Source organism: Pogona vitticeps, chromosome 5, assembly GCF_051106095.1.
Source record: "Pogona vitticeps strain Pit_001003342236 chromosome 5, PviZW2.1, whole genome shotgun sequence".
Lineage (NCBI taxonomy): Eukaryota > Metazoa > Chordata > Lepidosauria > Squamata > Agamidae > Pogona > Pogona vitticeps.
In genome coordinates, this window is record NC_135787.1 from 147,988,345 (window position 1) to 148,008,837 (window position 20,493).

At 37.8% G+C, this 20,493-nt stretch overlaps 1 protein-coding gene across 4 annotated transcripts in view; it reads right to left on the bottom strand.

The window, feature by feature from the left end:
• Window positions 1-20,493, bottom strand: part of OSBPL8 (oxysterol binding protein like 8) — a 102,382-nt gene that overhangs the window by 16,279 nt on the left and 65,610 nt on the right. For all 4 annotated transcript variants that reach the window (XM_020804278.3, XM_073000353.2, XM_078376931.1 and 1 more), the window contains 9 exons: window positions 17,755-17,853; window positions 15,933-16,034; window positions 14,071-14,274; window positions 11,779-11,863; window positions 8,814-8,976; window positions 6,095-6,320; window positions 4,235-4,419; window positions 3,429-3,510; window positions 2,179-2,277 (listed from right to left, as the gene is read on the bottom strand). In XM_020804278.3, coding sequence (XP_020659937.2) covers window positions 2,179-2,277; window positions 3,429-3,510; window positions 4,235-4,419; window positions 6,095-6,320; window positions 8,814-8,976; window positions 11,779-11,863; window positions 14,071-14,274; window positions 15,933-16,034; window positions 17,755-17,853 — 1,245 coding nt within the window. The remainder of the gene's footprint in view (window positions 1-2,178; window positions 2,278-3,428; window positions 3,511-4,234; window positions 4,420-6,094; window positions 6,321-8,813; window positions 8,977-11,778; window positions 11,864-14,070; window positions 14,275-15,932; window positions 16,035-17,754; window positions 17,854-20,493) is intronic.

Consider the following 20,493-nt stretch of genomic DNA (forward strand, 5'->3'; position numbering starts at 1 on the left):
CTTGACAATCGTTTACATGATAATCTGTCATAGAAAAGACATCTAAATTAAAATATTCCAAGATACATGACCTACAACAGTTATAAGATTTTTAAAGTGAGAAATGCAAATAAGTTATTTCCAAATGAGACTGTTCCTACTAAGCTGCCTAAATGTATCCTGCACATAGACATGCTCAGTTCCACAGCCTTTTTTCCTTTTTTAGATACATATACTATAAACAAATGAAACTTACTAAATATATAAAGACAAAATACAAGTGCACCCCTTCCCCTCGGGACCATTATATCTCACATACTTGGACTTCTAATCATACTCTACTTTCTCCTTTATCCATCTCCAAAGTCCTTCTGAACATACATACAGTGGTGCCTTGCACAACGATTGCTTCATACAACGACGAATTCACACAGCGATGGGTTTTTTTGAGGAATTTCCCCCATCGTTTAACGATGTTCTCTATGGGGGAATTTCACTCAACGATGTCCCTTTTTCGCTCCTGTAAAAGTGTCTTAAACTGTTAGAAACCTGTTTAAATGCTTGCAATCGTTCAAAGGCTTTCAATGGAGAATTAAAAAAATCACCAAAACTTAACGACGACTCAGAACAACACCAAATTAAGTTTGCATAGGGTTCAGGAGGTGGGCTAACGATTGCAGGCATTTAAAACAGGTTTCAAACATTGTAAGACACTTAAAAATGAGTGAAAACAGACATCGGAAAGGACTTCAAAAGCACTGAAGCCGGCTTCAGTGCTTTTGAAGCTCTTCCGTTTTCGCTCATTCTTAAGTGTCTTACAATGTTTGGAACATGTTTTAAATGCTTGCAATCGTTAGCCCACCTCCTGAACCCTATGCAAACGTAATTTGGTGTTATTCTGAGTCGTCGTTAATTTTTGATGAATTTTTTTATTCTCCATTGAAAGCCTTTGAACGATCCGTTCAAAGGCTTTCAATGGAGTATTAAAAAAATCACCAAAAATTAACGACGACTCAGAACAACACCAAATTAAGTTTGCATAGGGTTCAGGAGGTGGGCTAACGATTGCAAGCATTTAAAACTGGTTTCTAACAGTTTAAGACACTTTTACAGGAGCGAAAAAGGACTTCGCAAAGCCATTAAAATGCATTGAGTCGGCTTCAATGCATTTCAATTGGGGAACCGGGTTTCACTCAACGATGTTTCCTGTGGCGATTTTCGCTTAAGGACTAACCGGTTTTCAATGCATTCCTATGGGAAATGGTGTTTCGCAGAACGACGGTTTCACACAGCGATTAATTTTTTGGAACCAATTAACATCGTTGTGCGAGGCACCACTGTATATTCATTGCCCAGTTTTTCTCTTTCCCTTTACACAATACAGCGTTTATAAATTCTTCCCATATTTCACTGAATCTAGTAACCTTTACCTCTGTTTTTAAACTTAATTTCTGAACTCAGTTTATCATTAACTGCTATATTCCACATTTCATTGTACCACTCTTGCAGCTGGAAATCTCAATTCTTCACTACAAGCAATCGAGCTGCAGTTATCAAATTTTTTAGTTTTAATTTTCTTCTCATTTGTATATCTGTTTTCTTTTTAAGACACTTGTTAAATCTTTAAATCCATATTTTAGGAATGTTTCCAATTCTGTTACTGGGGTTAAGGGAGATAATATCTGTCTCCATTTATTCCATATCACTATTAAATTTTTTATAAAAGGATTCTGAATCTTTTTAATTATTTTTAAAGATTATTTTTAATACCACTTCCCTGATTTCATACAGTTCTTGTAATTCAATATCCTTCCCTATTATCTCCTTATTTTGCATTATAGTATCTGGGACAACTCTGGGATAGAAATATAAACAAATTATTATATTACTAAGTTGCCTAAATGTGCCATGCACATAGACATAGTCTTTAAATGCCCAAACACCTCAAACTTGCTAATGGGGGACTTTAATATCTTCCTTACAAGAAGTTGAGAACAACCAAATGGTTCCAAAAAAAACAATCTCATTCTGTTATAACCAAACTTATTTTTATAAATAAAAAACTTGAATCAAAACACCTTGTTCCACTGAATAATTATGATACCACCAATAATCACTGATTAAAAACACTGTATAAAGAAATGTAAAGAGGCTGCTAATAATTCAAATACAAGACTGATCTCACATTTTTTATAATACCTGTTCAGCGATATAAAATGTCTTGCTATTTGTCTCTGGATGAACCCACATACAACGAAAGGTCTCACCAAGTATTGGATTATATGGTTTTTTAAGTCCCTAAAAAGAAATACAAGATTTTAAAAATACAGAAAATGCAATTTCAAAATAGCCTAACAATTTATCATGTGAAAACTTTTAGAAGATTCAACAATGCAAGGATATAGTAAAACTGTATCTCAGGATATCAGAGCAGAAGCAGATCAACAGTAGATTTGGATCTACTTGCAGAAGAAACGTCTTTGGAAGAAACACAGAAGGGCCTATTTATTAAGGTTGAACTGCGAACATGACTGACTGTGAGCAAACGTCTTTTAAAATGGTATCTGAAATACCTTGGACATAAATCCGTGGTTGGCAGGAAAACTTAAAGCAATTTTTAACACACTAGTGCAGTTGGGAGTCATATATAAGCCAAGACCCATAAAAATAAAATATATGAGTTGTATTTAGGTAATTTGCAGGTAAGACAATAACATTTTATTTGAGAACCTTCCTGCTTTCGTAGAACACAGCTGTACAAAGGTGAACTGTATCAAAAATAATTCAGTTACAACAACAGTATTGTAGTTAACCCCACAGCTATTTATTTAAAAATATTCCTAGGCAATAACTAAGTCTAACTGAGCATCCAAGGTAGTCTACAAAACTGAATCAGGTACAACCAAAATAACTATATTTTAAAAATTAATATGCCTAGGAAAGTAAATATATCTTTGTTTTGCATGGTACCACAAAGATAATCATAGTGGCACTTTACGGGAGGAATTCTACAAGCAGGGCATTAATATTGGTCACCTCCACCTTATTAGGTGAGTGGCATCTGGAGGAGAGCCTTTGAAGGTAAATTATCTGGGTGCACATGCTGGTCCTAAACCATTAACAGGTTTAGCATTTAACAAAGGTATGCATCAGTGCTTTGAATTGTATTTAGAAACAGACCTGAAAATAGTGATATTAATACTTATTAGACATATTCCAATCAACTGGTTTTAGCCAACAATCTTGGCTGTATAAAATAAGTTTATTGTGCTCTTAAAATCTATAGGCAAGAATTAATTTTCTTCTTTTCTGTGGTACAGAGCTCATAGAGCACAGTCTTAGAACATTGACAGAGTTCTATGAGGCTTTTCAATGCATTTGACCGCAAACCATTAAATGAGAATTAAATGAAGTACTACCACAAAAAAAGTGTGCTAAGTATTTATTACCTTTGGCTTTTTGTAGAATCCTGACAAATACCATTTCACAACTTGTTTCATACGATTATAAGGATTCTCTTCCACAGCAGCTCTAGAAAATAATTCATCAGGTTTGTCAAATATGAAATTTAGACTGAGTTAATTCGTCCTTTCTAGACATTTCTATACAACTTCTATTGTTTTCAACAAGATTCCTTTGTTGCCTACACTTGTTTACAATTTAAAAAAAACAATGTGGCTTCACAGAAGTAAAAAGAAACTTAGGGTTCAATAAAATAGTAAGGAACACAGTTTTATATTTTTGTTTTTAAAATAGATTTAGCAATTATGAAGACATAACAGATAAAATATAATTCTGTTCCAGCATATGCGCTGTGCCAATTAGCCTTGACCTTCCCCCGTAACACAAAACATAGGAAAAAGAAACCCTTTCTCTTTTCAAGATCTTTACTATTTAGTCATATAAACTGAGAGAAAAAGTCATGTGGTCCTTGTATACCATCCAAAGACAAGGATGGGAGACCCCTTCATTAGACCAGTAAAATCTCACATACTCGCACAGAGTTGAAAGCTAGCCTCTGTGTGTGAGTTTAGTGATCTACTACTTTTGTCTTTGGAGTGCTTTAACAAAATCAGTTGACTGCATCCCTGGAAGCTCAAAGTGAAATAATGTATTAGTCTCAAAGATCTTAATGCAACACTTCTATTTTTGTTGTCTCCATTTAACCCATAAAATACTTTTGCAAGCTGTTGAACCACAAAATACTGAGATAACACAAAAATCTGTTTTCTTCAGAATAATTAAGACAACTCACTCAGATAAGAAGTCTGCATGATAGTAGTAATCAGAGAGTTTGTCCAGGAAAGAACGTGTTTCCAAAATAAATGTAGGCAGCACCACCTTGGAGAGGTCCATTCCTGGGCGTACTTGTTTCAATAGTGTCCAGATCAAACTCTTGTTCTCTTCTGATACAGTTTCCGTTTGAGAAGCTTCTCCTGCCTTCAGTGAATACACAATAAATTGTAGGGAGAAACAAGGTACTGATTACAATGTTATGTTTGCAGAAGATACTTGGTTTGGGGCACAGAAGCTCAGAAATCTCTATGCAATCTATTCTCAGATGAAGGGCTAATTTAAATGGATTTTGTATGGCTCTGATACCATGTTTGTTAGTGCATGTTTCTTACAACTAGACTTACTTAAAAACAACTATCTGAACCTGCAACCCTGACTGAGCATCTAACTTACAGTGGAGATGTAGGAAAAGCATTTGAATAAACACTAGCTATTATCAGACATGACAATGAGTAGCTACAATGAGATACAGACATTCTATTTTCTTGATCTCCATCTCTGGCCACAATATTCCCTCTAAATGTGTGTATGCATGCTTGCCCAGAGGTCCATCGGGGTTGCACACAGGCAGCCAGTTTGTTTACTTCCTGTTTTGAATGAATCCCTACCCACTCCCATGCACAAAGAGCGAGGCTCCCACGCTGTGGGACAGAAAGTTAAAAGGGAACATTACTTGGCCATATTCTTGTTGCTTATCTGAACTGGTGTTCTAGTTCAGACTGTCCACTTTCTTATGTTGGCTCATGTAAAACAGCAGCCCACTACATCTGACTCAGCATTTTGATCTGTCAAGCCCTTTTTAGTACTCCACTACCTCTGGCTGATCTTCAAAAAATCTCTAATAGTTTTGTTACTCTTTAAATTGCCTGAAAATTAGTTTACCAATGATTCCAAAACTCATCTACAGTTACAGGATCAGGAAAGAATAAACTACAGTGGTGCCTCGCACAGCGAGGTTAATCCGTTCTGGATTAACCCTCGCTGTGTGAAACATCGCTCAACGGGAAGTAAAAACCAATTGGAACGCATTAAACAGCGTTTAATGCGTTCCAATTGATTAATTTACTCACCGTTGTGCAATGCTGGCAGCCATTTTCGCGCCCTCCCCTCGCTGAACGAGGGCGCGAAAATGGCTGCGATCAGCTGTCCGGCGGGTCCAAAATGGCCGCCGGAACAGCCGAAATGGCCGGCCACAGCGTTTTCGCGCCCTTGGTAAGCGAGGGGAGCGCGCGAAAATGCTGCGCGCAGCCATTTCGGCTGTTCCGGCAGCGTTTTCGTGCCCTCCCCTCGCTTATCAAGGGCGCGAAAACGCTGCGCGTGGCCATTTTGGGGTCGCCATTTTGGACCCGCCGATCAGGTGATCGGCGGGTCGCAAAGCGAAGGTCGGTAAGCGAACGGCTTACCGACCTTCGCTGTGTGAATTGTGCCCTATTCCGGTGCCGTTTTGCGATCGCATTTGCGATCGCAAAAATGGCACCATTGTGCGATTTCATCGCTCTACGGAGCGACCGTTGTGCAAGGCACCACTGTAGTTACTCATGTTACAACAAGTCATTTTTCATTTGACCTTTTCTGGACTGATTTCCACTGATGTTCAATTCTTGCTGGTCCTTGACCGTAATAAAGTTATCATATCCATCCTGGTGGTCAAGTTCAGTTTTGAAAGATTAATATATATATATATATATATATATATATATATATATATATATATATATATATATATATATATATATATATATATATATATATATATATATATATATATATATATATATATATAAATAATAATTATTATTAGCTAAAAGCACTTTTTTACCTCCCCAAGTTCTTCATGAGCTTCTTCTATATATGTTGTTTCTTTGAGATTATCAGGATCAGGGTCAATGTACGAGTCATCCTGTCGCTCTGATGTGTCAGTATCACTTTCTCCCAAGCCATCATTATCTGACTCATCACGATCATGATCATTTTCCCTATCTGATTTATCTGAATACATATCTGAATCTTTAAAGTGATGCCTTTCAATTTCACTATCATTTAACCTGAAATACAAAAGGAGAATTGTTTCAGCTGTTGAGCACTCTCTGCTTCCTGTATACAATTTACCCAAACATGAAATTTTAATATATACCATTGTGCTCAAGAAATGGCTTTTTAAAGCTATCAATTCAGTAGATATCACATACACTGAAGCCATGTTTTCACAATTTTGGTCATTTTTTAAAAATGGAAAAATTTAAGCATATTGAATGCCATGGCTTACAGAAGTGCTTAAATTTAACAGATCATTTCTTGTATTTAATTTTTCAGCTTTACCATATATTTATAAGTCTTTTTTCTACACTGTTACTTGAGAAATCTATTTTGCATATAGCATACCATATCTTATCAAGCATCTCTTCTCCTACGGACTCAGAGAAAGAGTTCATGCTTCCAATTTAAGATGTTTAAAGTATATTTATTTTATACACAATCACAAGTATCTGGACATACACAGAATGTAACTTAACTGCAACCTAAGAGTGCAATTAATGTGTCAGTTAAAACTGAAGATATAATTTTAGTACAAAAATTGGTATTCCTTCGTCAATATAATTTAATAAGGAAGCGTTCACATAGCCACAACAGAGCATTTTTAAAAAATCACTACTATTAATTTATCTTTGAATTGAGTACTGTAATCATAGCATGACCCTTTTAATAGTTCTAAGTCATTGGTAAGTACCAGCATTGTGACTCAGAGTTAACTCAACCAATCAACATGCTCTGGGATTGTTGCTACTACAGTTCTATTGCCTGAAACACAACAGTATCTGCTGGGGAAAATTTACAGCTCTCATGTCCTACATGTGAATTCCCTAACAGGATCTAGTTGGCCACTTTGGAGAGTAGTATGCTGAAGCAGATGGACCCTTGGTCTGATCCAGTATGGCTCTTCTTATGTACAGTATATTATGATAACATTATAAATTATAATAGTTTATTTAGGAGTTATCGTAGCATAGACAACTAAGGCTAGGCTCTCTCTATTCAGGTAAAGTTGCAATCAATATGCCAGCCTAATCTGATGAAAGAACCAATTTACATGTCCCAAACTAGAAGCTTTATTCAGAGTTTTCTTCAGAGTATCGTATAAACCCATGAAAATAAGTTCAATTGGTTTTTTAGAAGTATAATTCACTGTATTTTTAAAAGTAGTATTTGTCTTTCAAATATTTTGCAAGCTGCCTAGGCTCCTTTAATTGAGAGAAAGCCAAAATATAGTAAAATTAATTGATTAAGTAAAGATATTTCCCAGAAAAGGAACATCACTCCTTTGGGCAGAAAACCATCTACCCACAATATTGCTGTCTTGGTTAGGCAGAGCTTCATTTTGCTCTCATCTTGTGCACTGTCATGGGAAAAGACTACTTGGATAAAATGTGAAACAGAGACATCTACACATTGATGACACCTCATTCCAACTTTCAGAAAATTTCAACTAAGGATGTGCATGGCAGAAACATTCTTTTCCATTATAATTCAGTTTCTTCTGGGAGGATAGGTGCCTCTTTAGTTGTCAGTTTTTTCATGTACCATTCCTTTAATTTACCATGAAAAGGGAACACCTCTTTTGGATCATTTCATGTTTTCAGCAGCAGTGACAATGAAGAAAAAAGCGCTGAAAGTGGTAAGGAGCAAAGTAAGAAGCACAGAAGTGTTTATGGCAGTGAGAGGAGGAGAGAAAAAGATGATCACAGGGCTGGCAGCAGGGCAAGCAACTTGGTGATGAGGGAAGGGATAAGGGAAAGCAAAACTTGCAAAGATGGAAGCAGGCAAGGCACACAAAAAGTAAAGGAGGGAGAGGGAAAAGCAGGGCTGCCAGCAGGACAAGGAGGCGCATAGAGCTAAGATGAGAAAATTTCCCAGCTGATTTGGGCGAAAGAGGTTTGACGAAGGAGGGGAAACCCTTCTTTTGTTTAAATGAACCCTTTGAGTTTAAAAGGCTCTCTTTCAAGCATCTACAACACAATCTGAAAGCAATGTAAGAACCTTTTGCCATGTGTGTGAGGTTTCCCCCCATCACTTTTAATGAAAGTCCCATCTTAATCTCAGCTCTGCACACATGGGCACTAAATACTATTGGGAACAAACTAGAAACCTATGTGATCTCATATCATAACTGCTAAGTACAGTGAAGCAACATCTCTTCATAACTAATTTTTTGAATCAAGTAGTTAAGAAATCTCTGCAGTATACAACCTCCAGTTGCCATTCCAGACAACCTATCCAGAAGAGAATTGTAACTCCAGACCCTCTTCAAAAAATAGGCTCACATGAGAGCACTGCCCCTTACAAAAGAGAAAAAGAAATAGGGTTGTTTGCCAATTCTCTGGAATATGAGGATCTGAATCCCTTTTCGGAGGAAAGAGGGAAAGTAGCTGAAGACAAGCTTCCTTCCTTGAAAACAACTGAACTGCAGGACTAAGGTTTTATCTGTGAAGATTTTTGTTTGACTTTTTAAAAAACAAAAATTAATTATTTAGCTGACTTACGGAAAGTTTTCACTACTGTGCACGTTGTTTGCACGCAGCAGGCCGTAGAAAGACACATGTGCACCATCTGTGAATTCATGTTCTTTACCTTCTCTGATCATTGTACGCTTGAGCAAACTAGAGCACTTCAGAGCCAGCTCCAATGCATCCATCCAACACCTACCTAAAGAAAAGTGAAATTGTTTTAGTAGTACCATACCTCATATTACTATCACATCTATAAATGACAGAACTACTGCATTAGATGGCAGTAATTTAAAAGACTAAATATATCTCAACTTTAAACCAGAAAATATGGCATCTGCACATAATTACATAAATCGCAACAGTTAACTGAGGCTCATTAATGAGGTGCCAACTATGTGCCTGACAGAAAGAGGTGACCTACCTGTAACCATAGTTCTTTGAGTGGTCCTCTGTGAATGCACACAACTGGGTATTACTGCCCCTGTGCAGGAACTCTTGGAAGTTTTTAGAGCTTAAAAACATGTGATTAGTGGGACATTCCCCCGTGAAGTGCATGCTTTGCCTTCCAGAGACCTCCTCAATTCCCGAAAGTCTGCTGCTGTCAGACGTAAGTGTAGACGACAAGTGACGGACAGGGGAGGATGGGCAGGATGTGTGGATTCAAAGAGGACCACTAGAAGGACTATGGTTACAGGTAGATAACCTCTTTTTCTTCTCAGTGGTCTCTGTGAATGCACACAATTGGGTGACTAGCAAGCTCACTTACCGGCTGGTGGGACATCTCTGAAGTAAGGAGGTTAGGCCAGCTCAGCTGAAGGCTGCATCACTCTTTGTTCGAACATCTAGCCAGTAATGCCAGACAAAGGTCAATGGGGTGGACCAAGTGGCAGCATGGCAGACATGAGCAATGTCAATGCCACGTTGAAAGGCAGTTGAAATTGAAAGAGCTCTGGTAGAGTGTGTGCGAAGAGTATCTGGAGCTGATTTGCCTGACAGCTCATAAGCCAGAGTGTCTGGACAATCCACCTAGATAGTGTTTGTGAGGATGGTGCTGAACCCTTATGAGGGCCATGAAAACATATGAAAAGTCATGGAGACTGAGTCCTGACAAGGTAAACAGCAAAGGAGTGTCTGATGTCGAGCATATGAAGAATGCGCTCAGCATTAGTTTGAGGAGATGAAAAAAGTGAAGGTAAGATTAATGGTTAGTTTAAATGAAAGTCTGATACAATCTTTGAAAAAAAAAGAAATATCAGGGTAAAGGGTGACCTTGTCTGGATGAAATTGTATATAGGGTGGGTCGGATCGGAGGGCTGAAAGTTCACTAGCCCTCTGAGTTGATGTTATTGCAACAAAAAAGACTGTTTTGAGAGAGAGGAGTTAGGGTTAGGGTCCAGGCCGGGCTGGATGGGACATCCACCATTGAGGAGCCAATAGAGAGAGGCTATCAGCTGAAGCAATGGGCTGGCCTAGAGGTGGAGATGAGACATCACCTAGATACGAGAAAGTTTCCGGAGCTTCTCATGAAGTTTCTTCTAAGATCAGCGATGGTATGGCCATCTGAGGTGGATATGGGTGAGTAGGCTGTGAAGATTTTCTTGGTTTCTTTATCTTAGTCTCATTTCTTTTCGATTTAGATGGATCCTTTGATTTTCAATGCTTTGGTCTCAAAGACTTAGAACAGTCTTAACTTCGGAGAAGATGTGGCTGGGCTCAAGATCGAGTGAGGTGGGTCTTGCCAAGAAGCCAGTGGACAGCCCGATTCCATCTGTAGAGTAGACAGATGAAGAGATGTCTCCCAAAAGTGAGATCTGAGACACTGTAATCTTGAGTGCCGGTTTAGTTAGTTTTTTACACTCTGCACAGTTATGGGTTTGATGTTCTGCTAGGCAGAAAAGGCAATGAACATGCCTGTCGGAGAGTGGGATTTTGTTAGTGCAGAGCACACACTGCTTGAAAGGCCGGGGGGGGGCATAAAAGAAGCGGGAAGGGAAGAGAGGGGGAAATAGGTCAAGAAGGAAAGGAGAAAATGGGGGAAGTAAGAAAAAGAGGAAGAACTAATGAGAGAATAGCAAATAAATTAAAAACAGCCATGAGGCACGAAGGAATAAGGCTTTTAACAGCGAAAGTGGTGGCTCTAGCTTGTCCTGAGTGGCGGCTAAAAGGAACTGAGGAGATCTCTGATGAGTGGAGCATGCGATCCATGGGGGAACATCCTACTAATCATGTTTTTAAGCTCTAGAAACTTCCAAAAGGTCCTGCGCAGGTGCAGTAATACCCAATTGTGTATATTCACAGAGACCACTCTAAGAACATGCAGATTACCAGGCACGCAACGGATTAGGACCTCAGTATCTATCAGAACGCCTGCTCCCAGCCAGACCTGTCCATAATACACGTTCTTCACAGGCAGGGCGGTTGAGGGCCTTAACCCAGAAGAGGGAAAGAACAAGAAACCAGGCATGCCCCACACCTGTGGAACAGCCTGCCTATTGAGATCTGTTTGGCACCCTCACTGGATGAGTTCAAATGAGCACTGAAGACTCCGGCTCTTCCGCCAGGCTCTCCCTGATAATTAGGTTACTAAGATCTCGGCCTCCCTTTTACCAACGTTTTTGCCATCCTTTTCATCACCTTTTTACCACCTTCACTGCAATCTGTTTTAATTTATCTTGCTGGTTATTATATTCGTTTGAATGTATGTAATATTATTTTTTATTGTTGTCTTGATATTGTGCTGTTCATTTTGTTGTTAGCCGCCCAGAGTGGCCTGGTTGCCAGATGGTGGAGGGTATAAATCCAATAAATAAACAAACAAACAAACACACACACACACCTTTTTAATTTGTTTCAATTAGTCACAAACATTTGCTTGTGCCCGCATAAAATCCCAATAGGGCCTTGGCTATGTATACATTACTCAGCTCTTGTGTCTCATTTCTTAGTGGCATATGCTTCAGAAACTGTAAAGCCATATGACAAAGTCAAAGCTACTTACCATCTGATTCTGAAGCTGCTCGAATGATCAAGTAACTGCTTGGTAAAGGCTGTGTTATAGAGCCAACAGCTTCCCCTTTAGGTCCCTTAGAATAGAAACAATAGATGATAAAGTTCTAGATTAACTTGAATACAACATTTTCTTAAAACATCTAAGAAGGCAGAAGGAGATAGATTGTCTGTCAATTAGCAATTACCAAATGCAGATAACTGCCAAATAATTATTTTCATCTTTCACTGGAATCTGCTTAGTCTTAACTTCAGTGGCTGACCTGATTTCTTCAATATGCTCGAAGCTTCTCAAAATTCTTGTTACCTAGCACAGCAACTTACTACGTTCAGGTAAGCCACATTAAAGAGTAGGACCTTTTGAATCAGTGGAACTTACAGAGGGGTGGATTCACCAAATCCTCATTGATTCAATGGGCCTGCTCTAATGTGACTTATGCTAAGCTAGAGGTTTCTGCCAATGAATGTGGAATGACCTTGGTTTGGAGAAAAACTTCATATGTGCTGGATTGTATCCACCACTAGCAACAGCCAATTCTCTAGCCTTGATGATGGAAGCTGATAATTTTAAAGACAGACTGATAGGGTTCAATAGATTTATTTTCTAGTGCATATTCATAGGATTGAAATTTAAGGAACACTGAAGCCAACATCTATCCTCTCAGTATCAATATTTATAAAATTGCTTCTTTTGATCCTGCATGTTTGCCTCTCATAGAAACATAGGGATATGAAGTAATCATGCATGATGATAACTGATTTAATAAGTAGAAACCAAAAGTTCTTAACTTCAAAAATAAAGAATACAACGATAAAGTTACACTGAATGGTATAGAGCAAGATGGGCGTTGTGCAGCCTTTGGAAAATAAGTGGTAATCTTTTTCTTAAAAGCTAAAATGCAATTTCTCAGCCACTTTTCCAGTTGCTTCAACCTACATTAACTTATTTAGTAATTTTTTCCTTAGCTATTCCTATATTTTGATTTTAAAGAGCTTTTGTATATAGTAAAATGCTGCTTAAAGCACAGGATATGTTCCAATAAAATGAAGCACTAACTAACAAAATAGCACTAAACAGGGTAGTTTAACATTGTGCCGTACAGTAGGAGTCTTAGCCTATCTCCAGTATGGATCAGGAAGACCCAGCTTATCTCTTAAAACATCTGGCAATGGGCCAGGTTTATCCAAGGCCTGGTCTACCTCCAGCCCAACAAGGATAGACCAGACCCCAGGTCTTCCAGATGCCCAGTCTATGTCCTTTAGGTAGACCAGGACCGCTGAACACCACAAAAAGGCTATCCAAGCATGAGCATTATAGTGAGTCAGTGCTGTACAGGGTCATGTTATGTATGGCATAACAACACCTTAATTTGGCTAATAGCATGACAAAACCTTCAATCAAGCTACTTATTGTGAATTAGTTACTGTTATTTCCTTAACTAATAGTTAAAGAATGTTTAGGCATCACATAGTCTGTGATATTCTGATGCTTAAACAGTCCCTAAACATCAAAAGATACAATAGAAAATTAAAGCAATCACTCATTAACAGAGACAGAAGTCTGGAAGCACATTCTGATCGAAAACGTCTTCATACAATTAAGTAAATTTGCATTCAAAAAGCCATTTTAAGCTAAAATAAAAGCAGAAAACAGTAAAGAGCTGGGTTCCTTTTTTTGAGTAGAGCATTATATCCACTTTTCTCCCCTTTATGAAAATACTTTTAAAATTAATGAACTCTTTTCTAGAGATGTCTGAAATCTTTAAATTTTACAAAGAGAGTGTGTGAGCAGAATTCATATCCCAATAAGGTCTTTACATTATAATTCCACATATTTTAACAATGCTCCAGGCAAATCAGGTACTGCAAACATAAGAGGACAAAACTAGGCATTCTAAATATCTATTTTTCAATAGATAACACCAAAATGTTGACAACAGAAATACTTCTACACTTGTAGTAAACAGAGAGATTAAGCTGACCAAAGCTGTATCTTGACAAAAGCAGAGGCCTCTTCATTCTCCTACAAGCTTTGTGGCAACTGGCCCTGTTGTCTCATGGACAACAGGACAGTACAAGGAACCCACACAAGGTCAGGTTTCACATTTCAGCATCTCTGAGTTCAATGTCCAAGGCCTGTCAGAAAATCACATGAGTTCAGCAGGAGTAGGACCAATCCATGCCAACTGAAAGCACTTTAAGATCATTAATAATTCAAGCAGAAAGGTTTAGCATGTCATTGGTGTAATGTTCCATTCAGCATTAAGAATACATATTCACTTACCTTAACAGCCCAGATAGACTGCTCCAAAGGATGGAAAAGTTTGAAACAAAATCCATCCTTTTTTGAAGGCCGCTCAATGAGTTCACAAGCGTTCAGAAGTACAGTTCCCACCCACTGGCCATTTTTAGGAGTTTTGTAAATAAGCAGTACTCCTGGTTTCAACACACACCAAAGTTTGGTCCAACTTTTCAGTGTACCACGAATCTTAGCAAAAAAGAGAGGAGAAACGCTGTTGAGTATAACTAAGCACATTCTAATCTTTTCTTTCTAGGCAGACAGCATTCTTCTTACAAGACACATAACCCATTCAGTAGTGAAAAACAAAGAAGTGATATTTCTAGGTACCTGTTGTATCCAAGTCTTGTGCAATAATCTAGTCAGCATGCATCTTACTTTCTGTACACAGTTAAACTTGATAGTCTAGTATGTCAAGTTGCTAACATATATCAAATATGCAACTCGTTTTTTTTCTCTGGAATGAAATAATGTAGTAGATCCCATACTAAACTCCCCAAAAGTAAGCCTTGCTGAGTTCAGAGGGGCTTACTCCCAAATGAGTGAAGAACTGTACTCTGTACAATGTCTTGTTATATGCACAAATACTACCATATTTTTCTGTTTATAACACCCCCACAAAATTTTCTAACCCCCCAAATTAAAAAAAAAACTTAGCTTGAGGATTCCACCTCCAAGCTCAGAATGTCAGACATTTTGTCTCTGTTGAATCTTGAGCCTAGAGGCTCCACCTCCAAGGAGGTGTATTCCATTTGGTTTGTTAAAGATCAGCTGACATCAGTTCCACAGTTCCATAAGGCTCGTGATTGGAGGTACTGTAGTTAAGTCTTCTGACTGTAGGAAACTAAGCCTCCTGGCTGAAGCAAGGCTGTTTAGAGAGGCAAGGTACATGCTGTTTTGTTCTCTCTTCAGCTGTCTCACCTTACTTCTGTGTAAAAGATGTTCCTCAATTTTTAGGGTAATGATTTTAGGAAAAAGTAGCATCTTATAGACCGAAAAATACGATAAGTTTGCAGAAGATGTCTCAACTGACATTGGCACTATCCATTGATTTGAATTTGTGGCTGAAATATAAGCCCATGTTCAGAGGAGCCTTAATCAGCAGTAAAACTCACTGGTGGCTTCAGGTAAATCATTTCTCAGTCTAAATTTATTCTCATGTTTGTTCTGAGAATCAAAATGCTGCCTTGGAGGATGAAAATATAATTAATTGGTTTAAAAATTAGTATTTACTTCTTAAGCCAACCTTAGCTATTAACCTAACGAGGAAAACAAGGCTGAAGCAGCTTAATATTTGTCAATATAAGCCATTTAATTCCCATGCAATCCACAAAAAAACTGTGGCATTAAGCACATTCAGATTATCTAACACGCATTATACTTTTACAGTGTCTTCTTCCTGGAGCTATTCATATTACTATTGAATTTCACATATATGAAGTTTCCAGAACTTTCTGGCATCATATATGAAAAGAAATGAAAGTGAATGAGTATATTGTGTGCATGTGCAAGAAATAATATTTTTAATATTCATATTAAAAACTTTCAGTTCTTTGTTATGAGATCATTTGCTCATACAAAGGGATCACCAACCCAATGAGCCATTGCACACTGATGTAGCCATGGCAACTACGAGAAAGTAGTAGCTAGGCATTCCCTTTGGTTTTCTATGCATCGAATGCAAACCCCCAGGGGGTTTGCATTCGATGCACAGAATCTATTAATCTATTTGATTAATAGATTCTTAGCTACTGATAAACATCAGGAACTAACCACAATTTTAATTCTTTTCTATAGATAAATAGCAGCAACTACAACTTTCTCTTAAATTAAACATATTGTCTGACCTTTAGCCAGTCAGCCATGACAATGACAGATGGATCTGTGATAGTACTAAGTAGTTCTTTTGTGGCTCTTTTTTTCTCCTCCCTGTAATTTTTCTTTTGAACCTGTAAAGAATAAATTAACAAACAGAAAAATAATGAAGGGCATAAACAACATTAATGTTAAGAACTTTGCAGATCTGCAAAATGCAATGGTCAAAATACAAAATGAATTACAACATGCCTAATTCAGACAATAAAAGCACTACGGAATTTTGGAGTTGCTGGTGAGTTAATATAAGAACTGGCATTATATATTACCTTTTCTAACTAATTTCACATATAGGGATACATATTTTTTCGGCCTTCACCAAACAGCACATGAGATCATACAGGAAACAAAGAATAAACAGAATTATTCTTTTATTGGCCACTTAGATTAATCTAGGAACAGAATGTCTAAGTTTCATACAGACACAGAAATATTTGTGTACACACACAAATGAACAAATTTTTGCACAAAACTCTTCCTCTGCTTGCGCACTACACCAAACTGGGAAACATGCATGCTTTCACTGGTTTATAAACAGAACTATCTACTTGGCATGTTTAATTGAGACTCGTACTGTAATATATTAAATATATGTTCAATTTACATGTGCATTCGGTGGGTACATGGGAGAAGGCCTTCTCTATTGCTGCTCCCAGAGTCTGGAATTTCCTCCCACATGAGGTCAGGCTGGCCTTATGTTTCCTGTCCTTCTGAAAGCAGGCAAAGACCTTTCTCTTCAGGCAAGCTTTCCCTTAGTGACTGGCTGCCTTAGTAGGGCTTTTAAATGGATTATTGTATCTTACTGCTTTAAATGTGTTTTGATGTTGCTTGTTTTTTAGTATGGCATTTGTTTGATCCAGCTGCCTTGGGTCCTTTTCAAGGAGAAATGTGGGATAAAAATATTTCAAATAAACAAATAAATAAATTTAGCATTAGTAGTTTGTAGTCACTTAAAATCTCATTATTTGCGGCAGAAAAGTGATTGTATAACTTTCATGGTGGTGGACAATGCAAGTGACTGTAGAGAGTTCAAAAACGCTAAAGTCTACTTTACCCCGGCTCATCTTGATGGCTTTCCAAATGCTTTTGTCTACAGCTCCCACCAGGCCCAACCACATTACCAATGGTCATGGATTGTGGGAGGTATCATTCAAAACACAAAGCAAATAGCAATTTAGGAAAAATTGGTCTATAGATATGGTAAAGCCATTTCTGGAATGTACTTCTTTTGAGGCTCATATGGCTGAAGGCACCAGCATAAAAAAATGGATAACCATGAACAGGCTTCTAAAACCAATATGAAAACAAAGAGTAAGCCAAGCAACAGCATTCTCTTAAATGTCTTGGACATCAATTCTCATAATCCTTATTTTCTGGAACTTAGGCTAACCATCAAGAGGGCACTACATTACCTGCCTGTGGTTCAGCCAATTTCACATATCTTTCATACAGCTGAAATGGAGGACTATGTTTATTTTAGAGCAGAAGTGGGAAACCTCCAAGTTGGGCAGCAACTTCCACCGTTTGCAACCACTGGTTCTGTTGGCTGGGAGTCCAACATCATCTAGAAAGGTCATAGTTAACTGAGTCCTGTACTCCAGAAACATGCTAAATTTTGGAGATGAAAGGAATATGGTAAATGTTTTTGTAGGAAATAGTGATAGTGGCTAGACAGCCTAGATTTCCCTGAATGCTCTTATGTACTTCATATTTAATTTCTATCAAGTGGAAAGTGTGACACTGCCTAGTCAGAAGGATGCAGATATAGGTGTACAGTTTCAGAAACTAACTCACCTTAAGAGATTCCTTTTTTGTAAGCTTGGTAGTAGAGGAGGTGGTGGTGGAAGAGGCAGTAATGTCCTTCTCTGATCCATTATAAAGCTTGGATTCTGACTGAAAATATACATCACATAGAAAAAAATACTGAATAATAAATTACATTACCTTTCAGTCAATTATCTTTCAGTCAGACAAGCTCCAATTAAGCGAAATAAGAAAAGGAGGAAGGTTTTAAGGTCACATATCTAAGTTTTCCATTTGTTGTTTTATTTAATCAAGGCAGACAAGCTTCTAAGTATATCTAACTGAAATATGCCTATACTTCAGGTCTTTAGCTTGGTTTGCCAAACTCTTTAATAATAGTTCAGTCTTCTAGAAGTGAGTGTAGCCACTAATGAAAATAATCAACTAAATCTGCTACATAAGCAAACACAAAAGTCTTTTCTTGTCCTGTGCTACACATTGAAGAAAGTATGGCATTTTTCCAGGATAAAATTAGAAGAACTGTATAAATATCGTATTATACAATTTGAAGCCAGAGATCCACAAATTTATTTCACTTGTCTGCTGTATTATTGAAAATAATATTTATTAAATCTGTGTGTTCATTTCTTGTAGGCAAACATGGTTCTGTGGCAGCACATGTTTTTATTTATCTTGGATTGGACCCAGGATCTTCATTCCGTAGACAGAACAGTGTTGCTTACAGAAAATGTCTCTGCCAATTTTCATAAACACCCCACACACATACACACAGTTCATTTCATTTAGCAGGATCCATTGATTTTCCAGGTAATATTTTTAGGGAGGTGGAGTACTGCTGTGGGGAGATATAGTACAGTAGGAAAATCTAATTCTGCCATCCCTGTGGCATGCATCTAAATCTGGATCCAACCCATTATCTTGACAGATCTAAAAGTAGTTTCTTTGCATAAGCTGAAAAAAACCAAGATGATAAAGAGAGATGAACTCTGTAGACTTGCAGATCTATTTCAGCAACCAATCACTAGTTCATACTGTAACCAAGTCACTAGGGATTTATCTGAAACCATCTGCCACTGACTAAAAATAAACTTTGGACAAGTTACTTAGCATTTGTATCCCTGTGAATCAAAACACTCGTTTGATTGACAAAATGAGCTTAAAAGATGTCCAGGAACCAGCTAAGTCTTCCAGCTGGATTTAAGGTCAATGCTTTCTCAATTCTGTCCCACTCTAGTCTTCTAGTTGTATGCCTTTCACTTTTTTTGATGCAGAACTCAGAGACAGATATGGCAAGTGCAATTAAGCAACCTCATTTATAGGTCCAAACAACAGCTATATAATCTAAATGGGACTGCATATATGTTGGTGAAACATCAACTGCTCCTGGGGAATCCAAACCATATTTCCAATATGGAGAATGAAAAGAGAGAATAATGTTTTTAAAAGTAAGCATCGCTGTATCTACAGATTTGCCTGCTTTTTCGGAATAGGAGAACTTCAATTGAAGTGAAACTGCTCCTAAACTTGTCAACAATGCAATGCAGTGGATTTCACAACAAACTAGTATATAAACAGCGCTGATGTTAATACACACAGTCTAAAACTATTTAAAGCATGCTAGTTTAATTACATTTCTTATTTTAGATTTTAGGGATAAACACTGTACTTTTTAACTTGTTTCCAAAATGCCTATTTCCAAATACTTCCACAGAATGAGGTAAAGACTTGTACACAAATGACCTTGATCATTCCTCTGCTGACAGCTAATACACTACTTGTTTCTATTTTCCCTCTGTGATATCAGCTACTGGGAAACTGTTTCCACATGGTTAGAATTCCATACCAAAGCAGTAATATAAACAAGCACCAATCACATAAATCACTCGTATTTATAATTTCCACCCATGCCAGGAGCAGAAGCAGAATTCTATATCTGTACAGAAGGTTCTGTATTTTGGTGATTCCCATCCAAAAAACAAAAACAACAAAAAGGACTTGCATCTCTCAAAAAAAATGTGTGTAGTTTAGGGATACTCCTGGATCTATATCACTGGAGCCTTGGTGAACTCAGTGGATCAGAGTTTCTAGGGGCAGTTTCACCTGTTCTGCCAGCTACAACCATTCCTAGACAGAGACAGCCAGGCCACAACTGTTCATGCAGAAGTAACCTCCTACTTCAACAAGCTCTATATAAGGCAGAAGACAATACAGGTACTTTGGAATGTGCAATATATGCCATATGCTGAAGAAATACCATTCAGAACTCATGAAAAACCAATTCTGAAAGTGCACTGGTTGCCAATACACTTCCACAATCTGAATTCAGGGTTCTGCTGACTTATAAAGTCCTGGTTTGGGACCTGGTTACTTAACGGTGTCTCTCCTCTTTATACATATTTGCCCATCTATTAGATCTGCAGGGGGAGCCCTCCTTGTCTCACCATTCAGAACAGTACACTGTATGGGGACACAGGAAAGGGCCTTCTTGGCTATACCGTCCAAATTGTGGAACTGTTGTCTAGAGGTTCCACTAGTGTCACTGATTCCATTTCAATGCCAAGTTAAAGCTTGGTTGTCACCAGATTGCTGGGGCTTTAAGGATAGTGGTACCAATGACTATTGATTTCCTTGTAATTCCTGTGGTTTTAATGGTATTATATTGTTTAAATTCTGTTATATGCTTTAAATAGTATTTACATTTTTACATTTGTGGTCTACATCAGTGGTTCTTAACGTGGGCAATAATGCCCCCCAGGGGGCGATTTCATT